Source organism: Ceratosolen solmsi, unplaced genomic scaffold (genome assembly GCF_000503995.2).
Source record: "Ceratosolen solmsi marchali unplaced genomic scaffold, CerSol_1.0 scaffold56, whole genome shotgun sequence".
NCBI classification, from domain to species: Eukaryota; Metazoa; Arthropoda; class Insecta; order Hymenoptera; family Agaonidae; genus Ceratosolen; species Ceratosolen solmsi.
The window spans coordinates 7,407,613-7,421,268 of record NW_011948425.1 but is presented as its reverse complement, the minus strand read 5'-3'; the positions used below and the strand labels follow the sequence as shown (position 1 = coordinate 7,421,268).

The 13,656-nt window shown below is 30.5% G+C and overlaps 4 protein-coding genes across 5 annotated transcripts; 2 read left to right on the top strand and 2 right to left on the bottom strand.

The window, feature by feature from the left end:
* The first annotated feature begins 1,163 nt into the window (after positions 1–1,163).
* Positions 1,164–2,009, top strand: LOC105362993 (uncharacterized protein C16orf52 homolog A). 2 transcript variants are annotated; one of them, XM_011500561.1, is made up of 4 exons: positions 1,164–1,325; positions 1,412–1,624; positions 1,703–1,797; positions 1,891–2,009. In XM_011500561.1, exons 1-4 carry the CDS (start codon positions 1,223–1,225, stop codon positions 2,005–2,007), a joined length of 528 nt encoding a protein of 175 aa, XP_011498863.1. In that variant the 5' UTR covers positions 1,164–1,222; the 3' UTR covers positions 2,008–2,009. The 2 variants fall into 2 exon arrangements, with proteins under 2 accessions (XP_011498863.1, XP_011498864.1); XM_011500562.1 differs by having other exon boundaries at positions 1,703–1,969.
* Positions 2,010–2,886: 877 nt separating this feature from the next.
* Usp10 (ubiquitin specific protease 10) lies at positions 2,887–7,260 on the bottom strand. The gene is made up of 10 exons (XM_011500560.1): positions 7,110–7,260; positions 6,382–6,568; positions 5,797–6,292; positions 4,816–5,708; positions 4,499–4,697; positions 4,145–4,394; positions 3,972–4,061; positions 3,735–3,899; positions 3,418–3,646; positions 2,887–3,321 (listed from the first exon to the last, which is right to left on the bottom strand). Exons 1-10 carry the CDS (start codon positions 7,125–7,127, stop codon positions 3,035–3,037), a joined length of 2,814 nt encoding a protein of 937 aa, XP_011498862.1. The 5' UTR covers positions 7,128–7,260; the 3' UTR covers positions 2,887–3,034.
* A 1,018-nt stretch (positions 7,261–8,278) lies between these two features.
* Positions 8,279–9,617, bottom strand: Der-1 (derlin 1). The gene is made up of 2 exons (XM_011500558.1): positions 8,784–9,617; positions 8,279–8,694 (listed from the first exon to the last, which is right to left on the bottom strand). Exons 1-2 carry the CDS (start codon positions 9,208–9,210, stop codon positions 8,399–8,401), a joined length of 723 nt encoding a protein of 240 aa, XP_011498860.1. The 5' UTR covers positions 9,211–9,617; the 3' UTR covers positions 8,279–8,398.
* Positions 9,618–9,747: 130 nt separating this feature from the next.
* PICK1 (protein interacting with PRKCA 1) lies at positions 9,748–13,151 on the top strand. Its single transcript, XM_011500559.1, is given in 7 exon segments — positions 9,748–9,835; positions 10,335–10,538; positions 10,639–10,704; positions 11,123–11,441; positions 11,717–11,912; positions 12,003–12,503; positions 12,506–13,151. Coding segments are annotated over 6 exon segments (1,776 nt in total). The 5' UTR covers positions 9,748–9,835; positions 10,335–10,392; the 3' UTR covers positions 13,054–13,151.
* The last annotated feature ends 505 nt before the right edge of the window (positions 13,152–13,656 follow it).

The window sequence follows — 13,656 nt, the reverse complement described above, 5'->3', positions numbered from 1 at the left end:
TTATGAGAAAAAAGAAATGTCGATATTACTTTTCGGTGAAAATATTAATTTGCAGATATTTTAATTCCGTTAAATCTTCTGAAAAGAATAAGAATTTCTTTTACTTTTCAAATTACTTTCAATGAACAAATTGAACGAGTAAAAACCGTCACTATTCTCGTAATAAATTTTTTCATATAGAAGACAATTTGAAAATTGCTAAAAGTTATTAATTAAAAGTTGTTGAATATAAAAAAAAGGTGGTTATAATTTGAATGCTACAGAATTAAACATATTAATGGAGATATCTAGCATTTGTAATAGTGGAGAATAATTAAGAAAATTTATAAATACATTGTAACAAGAGAGTATAATATTTTTGAAATATTCACGATGACATATGTAAAATAAAATATATTGGTAGAGACGTAACGATAAAGAAATAATATAATGTAATGTAATATTGTGGGTAATATAATTTTAGTGTGGATTTTAAACGTAAAACAAATTTTTGGAAATGTTTATAATTTTCTATTATTATAGTTTCTATTATTAGTTGATAATTTTCATTTTATTTAACTTAATCTGTTTCACTGGAATCGGTTACAATAAAAGAAATATAATAATTTTTTTTTTTTTTAATTTACCATATATTATTTAATTAGATGATATTTCGAGAAACAAATATTTTATTATTGAGTCATTTACATTAATTATTTATTGAATATAATTTATTATATTGTATATGTAAAAGTATAGTTTTCGTATTAAATTTAAAATATTCATTATCAATCAGGTAATTATTATCATTATTTTCATTATTAACTATTATTTGTTCATTTTTCTTTCCTTTTTTTGCATATCTATTCTACAGAAATGCAGTATTTTAACAAATTGATTAAATTCTTACTTGTTGGTCAATTAAATGTAGCGGTTTTACAAATACAATACTTCAGCTTTTCCTAAAACGAGGTTATGTTTTACGATCACTAAATAAGTGCATAGGAAAACTTCGATACTGACATTTTAACATTAAGCTTAAAAATAATCTTGCAAACAATTACATTAATATAACAGTGTCATTGAAATCAATGTTATAATGTATATAATTATAAGATTACATATATGCTAAAGTTTTTAATGACAGAACAACATTAATAACAATAAGGAGTATTTAATATCAATAAAAGTTATGCTGTTCTGTGAAATTGTATTAATTCAGTGATTTATTCAATAATAAACAATGGATAAACTTACAGTAATTTCCGGGACTCTATTTCTTGCAGCTGACATATTTGCAATTATTAGTCTTGCTATGCCAGATTGGATTATAACCGATGTTGGAGGTACCATTTTATTAAATTATACAATACTATTAACATAAATTATCTTAGTAAATATAGACTTTACTTAAAGTTAATAAAATTTTTAGGGGACACAAGATTAGGTTTAATGTGGTCATGTATGACACTGTATAATAAGCCTCAGCTTTGTTATAAACCTGAATTGAAGCCAGAGTGGTGGATGGCCTTGATATGCATATTGGTTGGTTGTATTTTAATAACGATTACCGTCATTCTTTTAATAAGCTCACACTGGGATAGAAATGTCATTCCATACGCTAGATGGGTTGGATTTACAGCAAGTACGAAAAGTTTGATATAATTTTATTAAATAAGATTATGGAATTTTATAATGATGGTGTCTTTAATTTAATTTTCAGTGGTACTATTTTGTTTAGCAGCAGTTATATTTCCAATGGGATTTCACATTGATGAAATTGGCGGGCAACCGTATCAATTACCTAATTCCCATCAAGTAGGCATTTCTTACATATTATTTGTTTTAGCATTATGGATAACTGTTATTTCCGAACTATTTGCTGGTAAAGTTTGTTTACCACATTTTTAGCATCTTCTGACAAATTTCTTTTTCTTTTCGTTATTGCTGAGTATTTTATGTATTCCATATATCTACAGAAGAGATATTCCAAGACTGGAAGAATTTTTAGAAAGGTTTAAATTTTAATTTAATTGCACTATATTGTAAATTTTTACCTTGAACTGTTTACAAATTTTGTACATATATTTGTCTAGCGTAAGAGATTAAAAATTAATAAATGTATTAATATATTAAAATATTAATGCAAAATAAAACTTAAAATTTGATAAGAATTTTGAAGCTCTAGAAATTGTAATGTAAATACTTCAATTCTTAAAATTATGAAAATAGTATTATTATAAATTTAGTTTAACAAGCTCGTAGCTTATTTAATGTTCGTTATAAAAAAAAAAAAATTTTTTATGCTGTAAAAATGTACCGATGATTGTGATATGTAATTTAATAACTACTATTAATTCATAATTACCAATAGAAATATTAATCTTTTATATAGATATTGTTAAAGCTTATTCTAATATATAAATAATAAATTAATATTATTTACATTGTAAAATACTAGTGATAAAAAGTGACAAATAGGTATTAAGTGTGTTAAAGAAATAAATAACATAAGGATTTTTATTTAATTTGTAACATAAGGAACTAAAAACAATTGAAAATAAAATAAACAAATTTATCCTAAAAGGAGAAAAGAATCAAGAAATTTATATAGAAACTACTAACTACGATTTCTTATTTTAATATTTTATAATTTACACGTAAATAATTATAAATTTCTCCCTTTACGATAAGTCTTAATTTAATTTCATTTGTCTTTAGCTCTTCACTTACTTGTATTTCATATACCAAAGATTGATTACATCAAACTAATAACGATCGCATCCACTATATATATATAACGATAAGAATATGATACATTTAAAAAGTGTAACGCTTTTCTACAATAATATAATTTTCAATCTGTTAACGCTTAATTTGCTTCTTTTTTTTTTGTTCTTTTTTTTTTTTTTTTGTTTTTTTGTTTTTTTTTTTGTTTCTTTTCAATCGCTTAAATACAAATCTCAGATTAAATTTAGAAAATATAAAAATGCATGTTTTCATTTATCTAAAACGAATTGTTAAACTTTGTAGGACTTCCGTTGCTGTTAGTTATCTACCGCGTTTTAACATTATTTGATTGATTATTCCCAATAGTATCACATCTTCTATAATATAGTAAATATGGTACTCTGGGTGGTAGAGGATTTAATACATTTGACTCAGAAACTCCTTTAAGAGAACTATCATCGTAGCGAACCCAGCCGCCATATCCAACGTGAAAAGCATCGGTTACATAATGGCCTTTAGTCGCTTCCTTGCCATCATGATATGTGACGGCGAACAACTTGTACTGTCTTTGTTTTGGACTTAACTTTGATTTGGCATATCCTGATATTAATTCTGAAATTACGCGTATCAAAGAATCTCAATTTTAAAAAACCATTTAACGATGAAAAGTATGTATTGCAAAGGTATGTTTTACGACAATGTACTTACTGACGTCGAGTTTTAAATCTATAGGGAATTCAACACTTTTGACAATTTTCGAACAACCATCAGGCTTGTAATCGAACCATTTCAAATGCAATATAAGAATTACTGGCAATTCTTCGAGAGTCACTTGTTTCCACGCTTCAATTTGCTGTTTTGTTTTGCTGCAAGTCATTCCTTCCAGTTGATCCTTCCCAACAAGTATTTCAAGTGCACTTTTTACGGATTCTGCTTTCTAAACATTATTTATGCGAATATTGTAATTTTTGGCGAAACATTGGCCATCTCGAGCTTATCATACAATTCATAAGATTAAGTTTTACCTCAATGTCGAGTTGTAATGTAAAAAATGGTTGAACATAATCGGTTGCTTGTTCCGTTGCTCGAGAAACTCGAGATCTCAATTGACCTCGGAATATATCCGATAAAGGAGTACGACCAAAGTCTGTGCTTCGAGTAACCGAACCTTTATTTTTAGGACCCATGACCTAGACAATTGTTTAATGTTTTAGAAATTCTGAAATAAAACTTTTTATATTAAAATACTTTATGATGCATACTTTCCATTCTTCTTCACCTTGATTATAATTTGCATTGGGGTCAAGACATTCTACCGACTTTTGGTCATTATTATTTGCCAATTTCATTAACTGAAAAGAATTATACGATGCCATATTGGTGATGGATAATTCACATAAATATCATAATATATTGGCAAAATAAATTACTATACCTCTAACATTTCGTCGCTTATTCCATTTAACAAACACGATAAAAATTCTTCGGCATCCTCTTGGCGACCTTCGACCGAAAATACACCAGCAGACGATGTATTTTTCAAAATAGTATAGATATACGATGGCTCAAATGGAACACCACTTTGTATGTCTGCAGCCGCATCTTCATTACGTTTTTGGGCCCTATCTTTTCTCGCTAAACGCGCTGCTTCTGAAAGGGGAGTGAATTCCCGAACGAACTTAATCCTGTAAATAATCGCGTAATTACATATGTAATTCTATTGGTGTTTTCAACAATTTTGCATAAAAAAAAAAATTAAAAAAAAAAAAAAAAAAACAACAACACTTACATATTGTCGATAAGTGGACTTGGCGAATGTTTGGAAGGATTCTTTGAATGTGGCAGTGCCATTAGTAAATTGTAAAACAAGGGACAAGCAAGTAAGGCTTGTAATATGCTATTAATGTAACAATAATTACTGCGATTTGTTAGTCCACGCGGTAACAAACTAACAGTCTGCTTATCCATTTGATAACTGAGTAAGAACTCTAAAACAACATATATATATATAAATATATACACATTCAATATTAATCACTTTCTTTCTTTCTTTCCCTCCGTTTTATTAAACAAGAGTGAATCGATCTTTTTTCTATCTTATCTTACCTCCCATTCTATAGGTGATTGGATCATTACTTTGTATTTGAGGTACTTCGGTATGCAATGACTTACGTTGTTCCAATGATATATCACTTTTTTGTTGTACACCTTCATTTTCAGCAAATGGCTTATTCTGGTAAGTCTTTTTTATTAAACATGTTTCTTCACTTGACAATTGTTCGGTTGGTTCACTGTTTACACTTGTGACATTATGGGGAGCGATGAAAGCGGTTGGTTTCTTAGTACTCGCAAAATTTGGTTCTTGATCTTGCTTTACAATACTAGCCCAAGACTGACTTCGTGTATTAGTAGATGATGTAGTACTAATAGGAGTTTCATTAACTTCTAATATATTTTCTGCTACTGGCACATCTTTGACTTCCCTATTTTGAAATTCATCAGATATTTTTACAGCAGGTTTGGAAGTCGTACTCGTAACTGGCGCTTTTACTTGAGAATTATTTTCATCATAATCTTTATCATTTCCATTTTGCTTAACTTCTATACTACTTTTAATATTAACGCAAGGAATATCACTTTTTTCAACACCTTTATAATTTTCATTTATCGTTGAAACTATATGTTGTTCGATTTTAAAGTCAAATTTTTTATTATTTGAATTATTAATGCTAGTTAAATTTTCATCAACGTCTTTAATGGTTGAATCGATATTAGTATTATTTACAATAACTGTTGTGACTATATTTGTTTGGGATGAATTATTATCATCATCAAGCGTTTGATGAATGGAAGGCTTTGTTATATTTACATTTTGCACTCGCTTCTCATATGTTTTATGATTTATACTTTTTGAGGACTCTCCATTAGTTTGTGGTAATAAGCTTTGAGATTGGCGATTATACTTTGTATTTGGTGGAGGTTGATGATATGGTGGGCAACTAAAGTAAATATAGCAAATTACAAATATGCTACTTACGTAGTACGTAATTTTTTTTTTTTTTTTTTAAATGTTTTATATCAACTTACTCAACACGATGAGCTTGTTGTGCCATAGCAGGTGAATGATATATAGCAGAAGGAGAAAAGTAAAATTGACCAGCAGCAGGGTGCTGCTGTAAAGTAACAGAAGGATCCGTAACACATAAAACTGGTTGACACGATAGATTAAGTGGGTATTGACCATGATCTCCTATGTAACCTGTTTGAATTTCACTATTGTGATTAATATTTCGATTGTAATTCTTAGCACCACGTCCACGACCGCGTCTACCACCTTCTCCCATCGTAGGAATTTCTTGATTGTCAATTGTCGAATACAAATTTGGAGAATAAGTAATTCCTTGCATGTACGGATGGATACTTCGATCATTGGCAATAGTATTAATAAACATGTTTGGAGCCCATTCGTGATATACTGGTGTAATGAGTTGTTGATTGTATTGAATCGTGGATGGTACAGGAACAAGGACGGAAGATGAATTATTTGTCTGAGCTTCATATTTCATCATATTTCTTTCAATTACTATTAAATATTATCAATTAGAATAAGCCATTTTAAAGTGCAAAAAATTAGTGGAATTAAACAAAAAAAAAAATTACTATTTATTTTACCATATTGTTGCCAAACTTTTGCCATTTCTTGGCCTTCGATCTGCTCTGAAAGGGCATAGTAATTATTTTCCTCCCTATCCCATGGTAATTTTAACCCTTCGACAACAGCATTAGGTTTTAAAATAGCCGTCAATTCTTCTCTATCATTTGGATCTAAATTTGTCAAATCTAGAAATTCAAGCTCGTTCTGGAAAAGCAAATATTTACTTATCAAATACATTTATTGCTTAATTTGATAAATAACGATTAACTTAGTCAGCTGTAAACTTGAGTTTTGCATATTTAACACCAATTATGCATTACATTATAATGTAATCATAGATTACACATAATTTTAACGGATATTCGACTTTTTTTTTTCTCCATCACCCTTTACTCAATGATGCAACTAAAAACTTCCGCGTGTACCCCTCAACGCGAGAAATCTATAAGAAAAAAATCCGTTACACTGAAAGACATTCAAGAACACTCGATTCGTTTTAAAGCTCTTCGTAACTTAAATAATACTTAATGGAGTAATTAATGACGACCGGCACATTCGGGGATCTAATTAGTAACGTAAAATGAAAAAAAAATTCTAGAATTTTAACCTCAAAATCGATCACATGATAGAGGCAGCACCGACATAGTATGATTTCACAACACTATATGTAATATTAAAAATAAATTCATTTGCAGTATTTGAAGGACTGCAGATCTAAATTATAAATGAAATTTGATTAACTCACCTTGTACAAATTGTCCATGCTGCCGCGTAATAACGTGAGAAAACATCAAAACCGCGAGAGACGAGACAACATGAGGCCGACAACAGAACCTACACGGTTGTGCGATCAGCCGTCTTTTCTTTTCGTCACTGCCTCTTTCTCTCTCTCTCTACTCTTTTCTCTTTATTTAATTTATTTAGGTAAAATTTCCCCTTAGATTAGACAAAAATTAATTACGTGATAACATTTATAACGTAAGATTATCGATAATTGATGGAAACAACTTTGAATTAGTCCTGCCTCTTGATCACCTCGTTGCCGGAACGAACGACATATTTCATCAGGAAGCACATGATTTATATTGATAAATGGCGGAAACTTCGAAATTTCGTAAATGCACTGTACGCGTTCGGCACCCTTTTTTCTATGTGAAAAACAACGGGGCTTTTGGCGTTAAACACTATGCTAATGTAATATTCGCAAAAATGAAATTAGCGGATGATATAACACCTTTGTCCCTGCTCGGACTATAGATACTCCGATCTAATTATGGTGCGCAATAGTGTAGAGACTAAATGGTAACACGAATATACCACGTCCGACAATTAATGAAATAAATATAAATCTCAAGACAAAGACGCAGCATACGCTCGGGAGATAGAATTATACTGTACGGACTTGAAGGTGAGTTTTCAAAAAAGTAATGTATAAATTATGTATATGGAAATATTTAATTTACGTATATGCAGATAAATTTAATGTAAAATAAGGCTTTTCGTCAATTTTTCTTTTTTTTTTTCATTCAAATTGAATTTTATATTTTACAAATTTTACATAAACATTGCATATAATATAAGGCATATGCAAATAAGACAACTTATAGAATATTTTTAGGATACGCAGAAACTTTATAGTACATTTTTACAAAATAGAACTATATTATTAACTTAATTATTATAAATTCATTCTTATGATGTATTATGAAAATACGTACAAAGTCGATATACCAATTCTTTTTATTTGGATTTGCATTACTTATAAGGGAATTTCACAAGGCAAATATGATACCTTCGCGATTAGTAATAAACAAATTTGTAACAGATTTTCATAAAGAGCACATTTAAATAATGATTATTAAATTTACAATATCATTTAAATAAAATTTAATTGATATTAATTTCATATTTAAACAATTTTTTAAATAACGGGGGCAATTATTCTTGAAGGTAATATATAGTATCTAATATTAAGTGTTATTTTCAAATTTAAATTTTTTCCATTCATATAAATACACTTTATCAACAGAAACTTTAATCTCCCAGTACTTGACCACGGCCCCAATTGTGAGCTCTATGTATATTTCCAGTGAATTGCGGCGGTGCCGATCCAAAGCCTCTGAAACTGCTTCTTGGAGGGAAATAATATTCCAGAATTGATGGGGTTGATAGTAAATTTGATCCTCCAAAGTCTTGAGGATATTTGAATTTTAAGAAGAAGTACAAATGTCCACCAAAAATTCCAACAAGCTCTTCTAAGCCATCGTGATTAATAATAAAATTAATTCCAAAAAGAATCCATGGTAAGTACATTGCTTTAAATTGTAAACCTACGCCGACAAACATAACAAAGTAAATACATAATTATGTCAGAAATTTTTTAACATGCCTTGTCCAAGTAATTTGAACCAATGCTTACCAAACCAAAAATGTACAATAGCATCCTTGTTCAATTGGCACCAAATGTAAATAATACTTAAGATCATAGCATTCATTAGACTATAAAAGTTGAGCATTAATCCAGCCACGAGGCAGCATACCCAATTAAATATTAATAAATATAAATAATCAGCGGGTCTGCCTTCAAAGTCTATCCTTTCTAGTCTTATTGAATAATTGTACAGAAAGTACAAATTCATGAGGAAATGAAAATTTGTTTCATAATAAAAGACGCTGGTCACCGCTCTCCATATTTCAAAATTGTAAAGAAACGGTTCGTACAAAAGTATTAAATTAATTGCATTAATTATTCGAAATCTTCCAATTAATGAGAATGCAACAGTCAGAGCTAACCAATATCTCGTAAATATTGGTAAACTTTGAAACCAATCTCCTACATCGGACATTTTTATATAATTGTATTATTCTCCCTTTCTTTCTGCCCTTTATACAAACACAATATTCAATTAAATTTTATTTGAATAAAATTATTTTTTAGTCATGAGTGATTTCACGAATATTTGTTAATTACTTTTCCCCGACACTTATATTAAAATGCTTAGGCCGAGAAGACAAAATTTCTACGAGCTCTCACTCTTAAGCGGTGCGCTTTTAATATTTATTTATAATATATAATAATTGTTTATTCACTAGGTGGCTCAAGTTTGTCGATAAAAACGTGTAGAGTGAATTTAACGTGCAAAAGTTTAAGCTCCAACTCTAGTGATGTCGGCATTGACGTGGCCCCATGCACAATTTTCTTCTTTTTTGTCGCTTTCTCGAAACAAGACTTAATATTTGTATTTATATAAGAACAGGAAGTAAGTTAATTATTAAAAAGAGGTAGCTTTAAATTTCTCATACTTAAAACGTAATTTAACGAATTTACGGCCAGATATTTGGTTAATGTTTATTAAAAATTTAAAAATGAGCTAAGAATTTTAAAAAAAAATACACCAAATATTCAAAATGGCGTGATAATTGTGGTCTAGAAGACCGTTGTCAGCAAGACCCAGCAATAGATATTTTATGGTATTTTCATTGGTGGAAAAATAGAGTACCATAGCGCGTTATAAAATTGACGTGTCACATTGATAATTTAATCAGTTTGGAGAGTGATTTGCTTATTTTGTCTCGTTTATTGATAAAAAAGTAAGGGGGGACAGAAAAAAAAAACAATTCTTAGCGTTCATAAATGGTTTCTCATCCAATTATTAAATTTATTTAATGTTAATTGAAAATAATAATAATAATAATAATAATGAAATTAGTCCATTGCTTTTGTAAGTAGCAAGCCACTCGAGATCAATGCATTTATAATATTGTACTCGAGACTTTGTTATCGAACTGCCAATTATTTTGTAATATAATAATACAATCATCATTTGCGTCTTTTATTTCGCAGAGAAAAGATTAAAATATAAGAAATAATGGAGTATGAGGATGACTTCCTTTTTGAAGAGGATAAAATGTTTGTTTTCCTATTATAGTAGCACTTAGTGAATTATATGTTTTATTTGCTCATTTTCAGTGTGCTTTTTTTTATAAACTTTGCACATGACTATGCCACGGCTCGGTGGCACTATTTGATGGGCGAGATTGCATCGCTCCACAATCCAGTTCGACCGAAAGAATCTATCGAAGCAGCCACTTTAGTCAATATTTCTCATTTTAAAACCACCGTGCCTTTGGCTAACGTTCAGTTGCATCGGTTGAACATGATGGAAGATCGCATGTACGCATTGTTAATTTTGTCTTTATCCAAGACTTAAAGAATTCTTGTTTTTGGCCTTTTTTATATTATTTTATATTATTGGCTGCTCTGGAATTATTAGCCCAGATGTAGAACTGATTAAACAAGATCAGTCTACCTATCTGTTACAACAGCACATTAATCAAATGTAAGTTTCATTTTTGCATGAGCCTAGCTGAAATTTAAGCTAAATTACCACTAATGACAACAACTGCTATGCGTCGTGCATTCATCATCATACCGCTACGCAATTTTGAATATTTTAACAATTTGTAGTTTCTTAGTTTTGTCACATTTCTGCATGCTTAACTTGTGGAGGGAAAGGATGATAATGGAAAGAAGTATGTAATTTTATTAATCGTTCTCCTAATAATACATTTAAGTTTAATACCTCAGTTTAAGATCAATCGATCTATATTATGCAAATTAATAATCCAATTTCTATATTTTAGATGTATTACCGATATTGTAATAAAGCATGCTAAAGCGAATAACAATGGTTGTAAAATCGAGGTGTTAATTTATAGATTTTCATTTCATTAACGTAGTATTGGTTTTTTAAATAGGGGCATGACTATTTCATCGGGAAACGTAATCATAAAAAAAGATAGCAGTAATCTTATTGGGATCAGCATCGGCGGTGGTGCTCCGCTTTGTCCTTGTCTTTATATTGTACAAGTTTTCGATAACACACCGGCTGCGCATGATGGAACGTTGGAAGCTGGAGACGAACTTGTAGCGGTTAATGGTGAATGCTTGAAAGGAAAAACAAAGGTTGAGGTGGCAAAAATGATTCAAGCTTGCGATAACACAGTGAGCATCATCTATAATAAGCTTCATGCCGACGTTCGTCAGGGACGGACTTTGGACATTATTTTGAAAAAGGTGGTGTAAAAATTTTGCTAATTAAATGCAATATCTATAGGCTTCGACATTAAAACGAGTGGAAATTGGCTTAATTTACTTTTTGACACCTTCCTTCCTATAGTACATCAATGGTAACGGGTCATTTAACGACATCTATGTATAACTGTGTAAAGTAGCATAAGTTTGCATAGTTGGTTCAAAGTCAAGTAGTTGAATTTCCCAATCTCCTACAATAATAATAAATATAAGCTTGTTTTTAACATATTTTTTTAACTAATTTATGAATGATTTAGGTGAAGCATAGACTAGTCGAAAGTATGGGTAATGCAACTGCTGATGCCTTGGGATTATCCAGAGCTATTCTTTGTAACGATACTCTTGTCCAAAGATTGGCAACGCTTGAAAAAACGGAAAATCTTTACAAAGGATTGGTAGCGCATGTAAACTCGGTTCTACATGCCTTCTTTGATCTTTTTCAAATTTACAAAGGTACTTGAAAGGAATGTTTTATCGATAGTATTTTCAAATTGTAGAATATATAATGAGAGTTGGATTGATTGAAAATAATATTCTTTACAGTATTTGGAGATGCCTTTGCATCAATGGGTGTGAAAGAACCGCAACCACGAGCTAGCGAAGCCTTCACAAGCTTTGGGGAGCAGCACAGACAAATGGAGAAGCTGGGAATAATTATGTTGAAAAGTATAAAACCCATCTTATCGGATCTTGGAACATATCTGAATAAAGCAATTCCAGACACCCGCATGACTATTAGTAAATATGCGGATGCTAAATTTGAATATCTTTCTTATTGCTTGAAAGTGAAAGAAATGGACGACGAAGAGCAGAGTTATATTGCAATTCAGGAGCCTCTGTATAGAATCGAAACAGGAAATTACGAATATCGCCTGATTCTAAGATGTAGACAGAATGCTAGAACAAAATTTGCAAGACTGCGATCGGACGTTCTGGTTAAGCTCGAGCTTCTCGATAATAAGCACGTAGAGGACGTTGTGAAACAAATACAAAAATTTGCAACTGGATTGGCCAAGTATTACTCAAAAGTTTCACAACTTTTATCCGTGAAATTGACTTGTCTCAAAATGCCTTTCAATACAAGCAGTCCGAACAGATTTCAGTTTATAACGACGACGAAGAAGAAGGAGAGGAGGAAGAGGGTGCGTGTGGTTTTGATCCAAGCAAAATATTGGATTTTGATGTGGCCGAGGAAGCCACACCGAACGTGCGCCCCAATGCTAAGTCAGAATTTACGGAATTAAAGCAATTACATAGAAATATTGGATCAAAGGAATTAGCAGATTTGAACGATCTAGTTGATTTAAATGGACTTAAGAAGATGAATGAAAATTTTGAGCAGTTATTACTCTTGGATGACGTTAGAAAACCAGAGGCAGATGCAAAATACGTGGATTTACTTAAGGAAGAGGTGGACAAGTCATTATTATTTTTAGATGAAAAAGATAAAGCTTCTTTATCTCTCGTATCGCTTGAGTCTGTCGAACAAAATAAGGCAGTGCCGGAATTATCAGCTAAGAAAAAAAATGATTCCGACTCGTTACTATTTTTAGACATACCCAACGAACCACTTATTAATTTAGAAATTAATTAAGCGTTTGAAACATTATTATGCAATTAAGTTTACACGACTGTATTTAAAATACTGTATCTTGTAATTTTATCTAAAGTTTGAATTATCACATTACATTCCCTACGAATTGTGTAAATAAATATATTTATAAATGTTAATGATACTGTGTGGACATTTTATATTTATCAACCACCTAATTGCGATAAATGACGAATGTTTTTACATTTTACGTTTTTATTACTGCACAACCACGAAGTTTTGGACATTTGTAAAACGTATCACGTGACCGATCTAGCAGAAGACGCGTCCTCAGCGATGATTACGAAGGCAAAATCTAAAATAACGTGCGGTCGGCAGGGGCAGTTATGCATAAAAGAGAGAAAAAAAATCATATAAATTTGTACTATATATAAAGTGGGAGATAAATTTGACTTTTATTGGTTTCAATGGCAATTCAAATAACTGGAAGATAAGTTGAGCAAATTATAGAGATAAATTGCCAATGAAATTGTTAATCGTTGGCTGACAGATTTCCCTTAAAACAAAAAAAACAAAAACAAAAACAAAAAAGAAAGGAAAGACAGAGGCATTGGCACATTATATTCTTTATCCATGGGTAATACT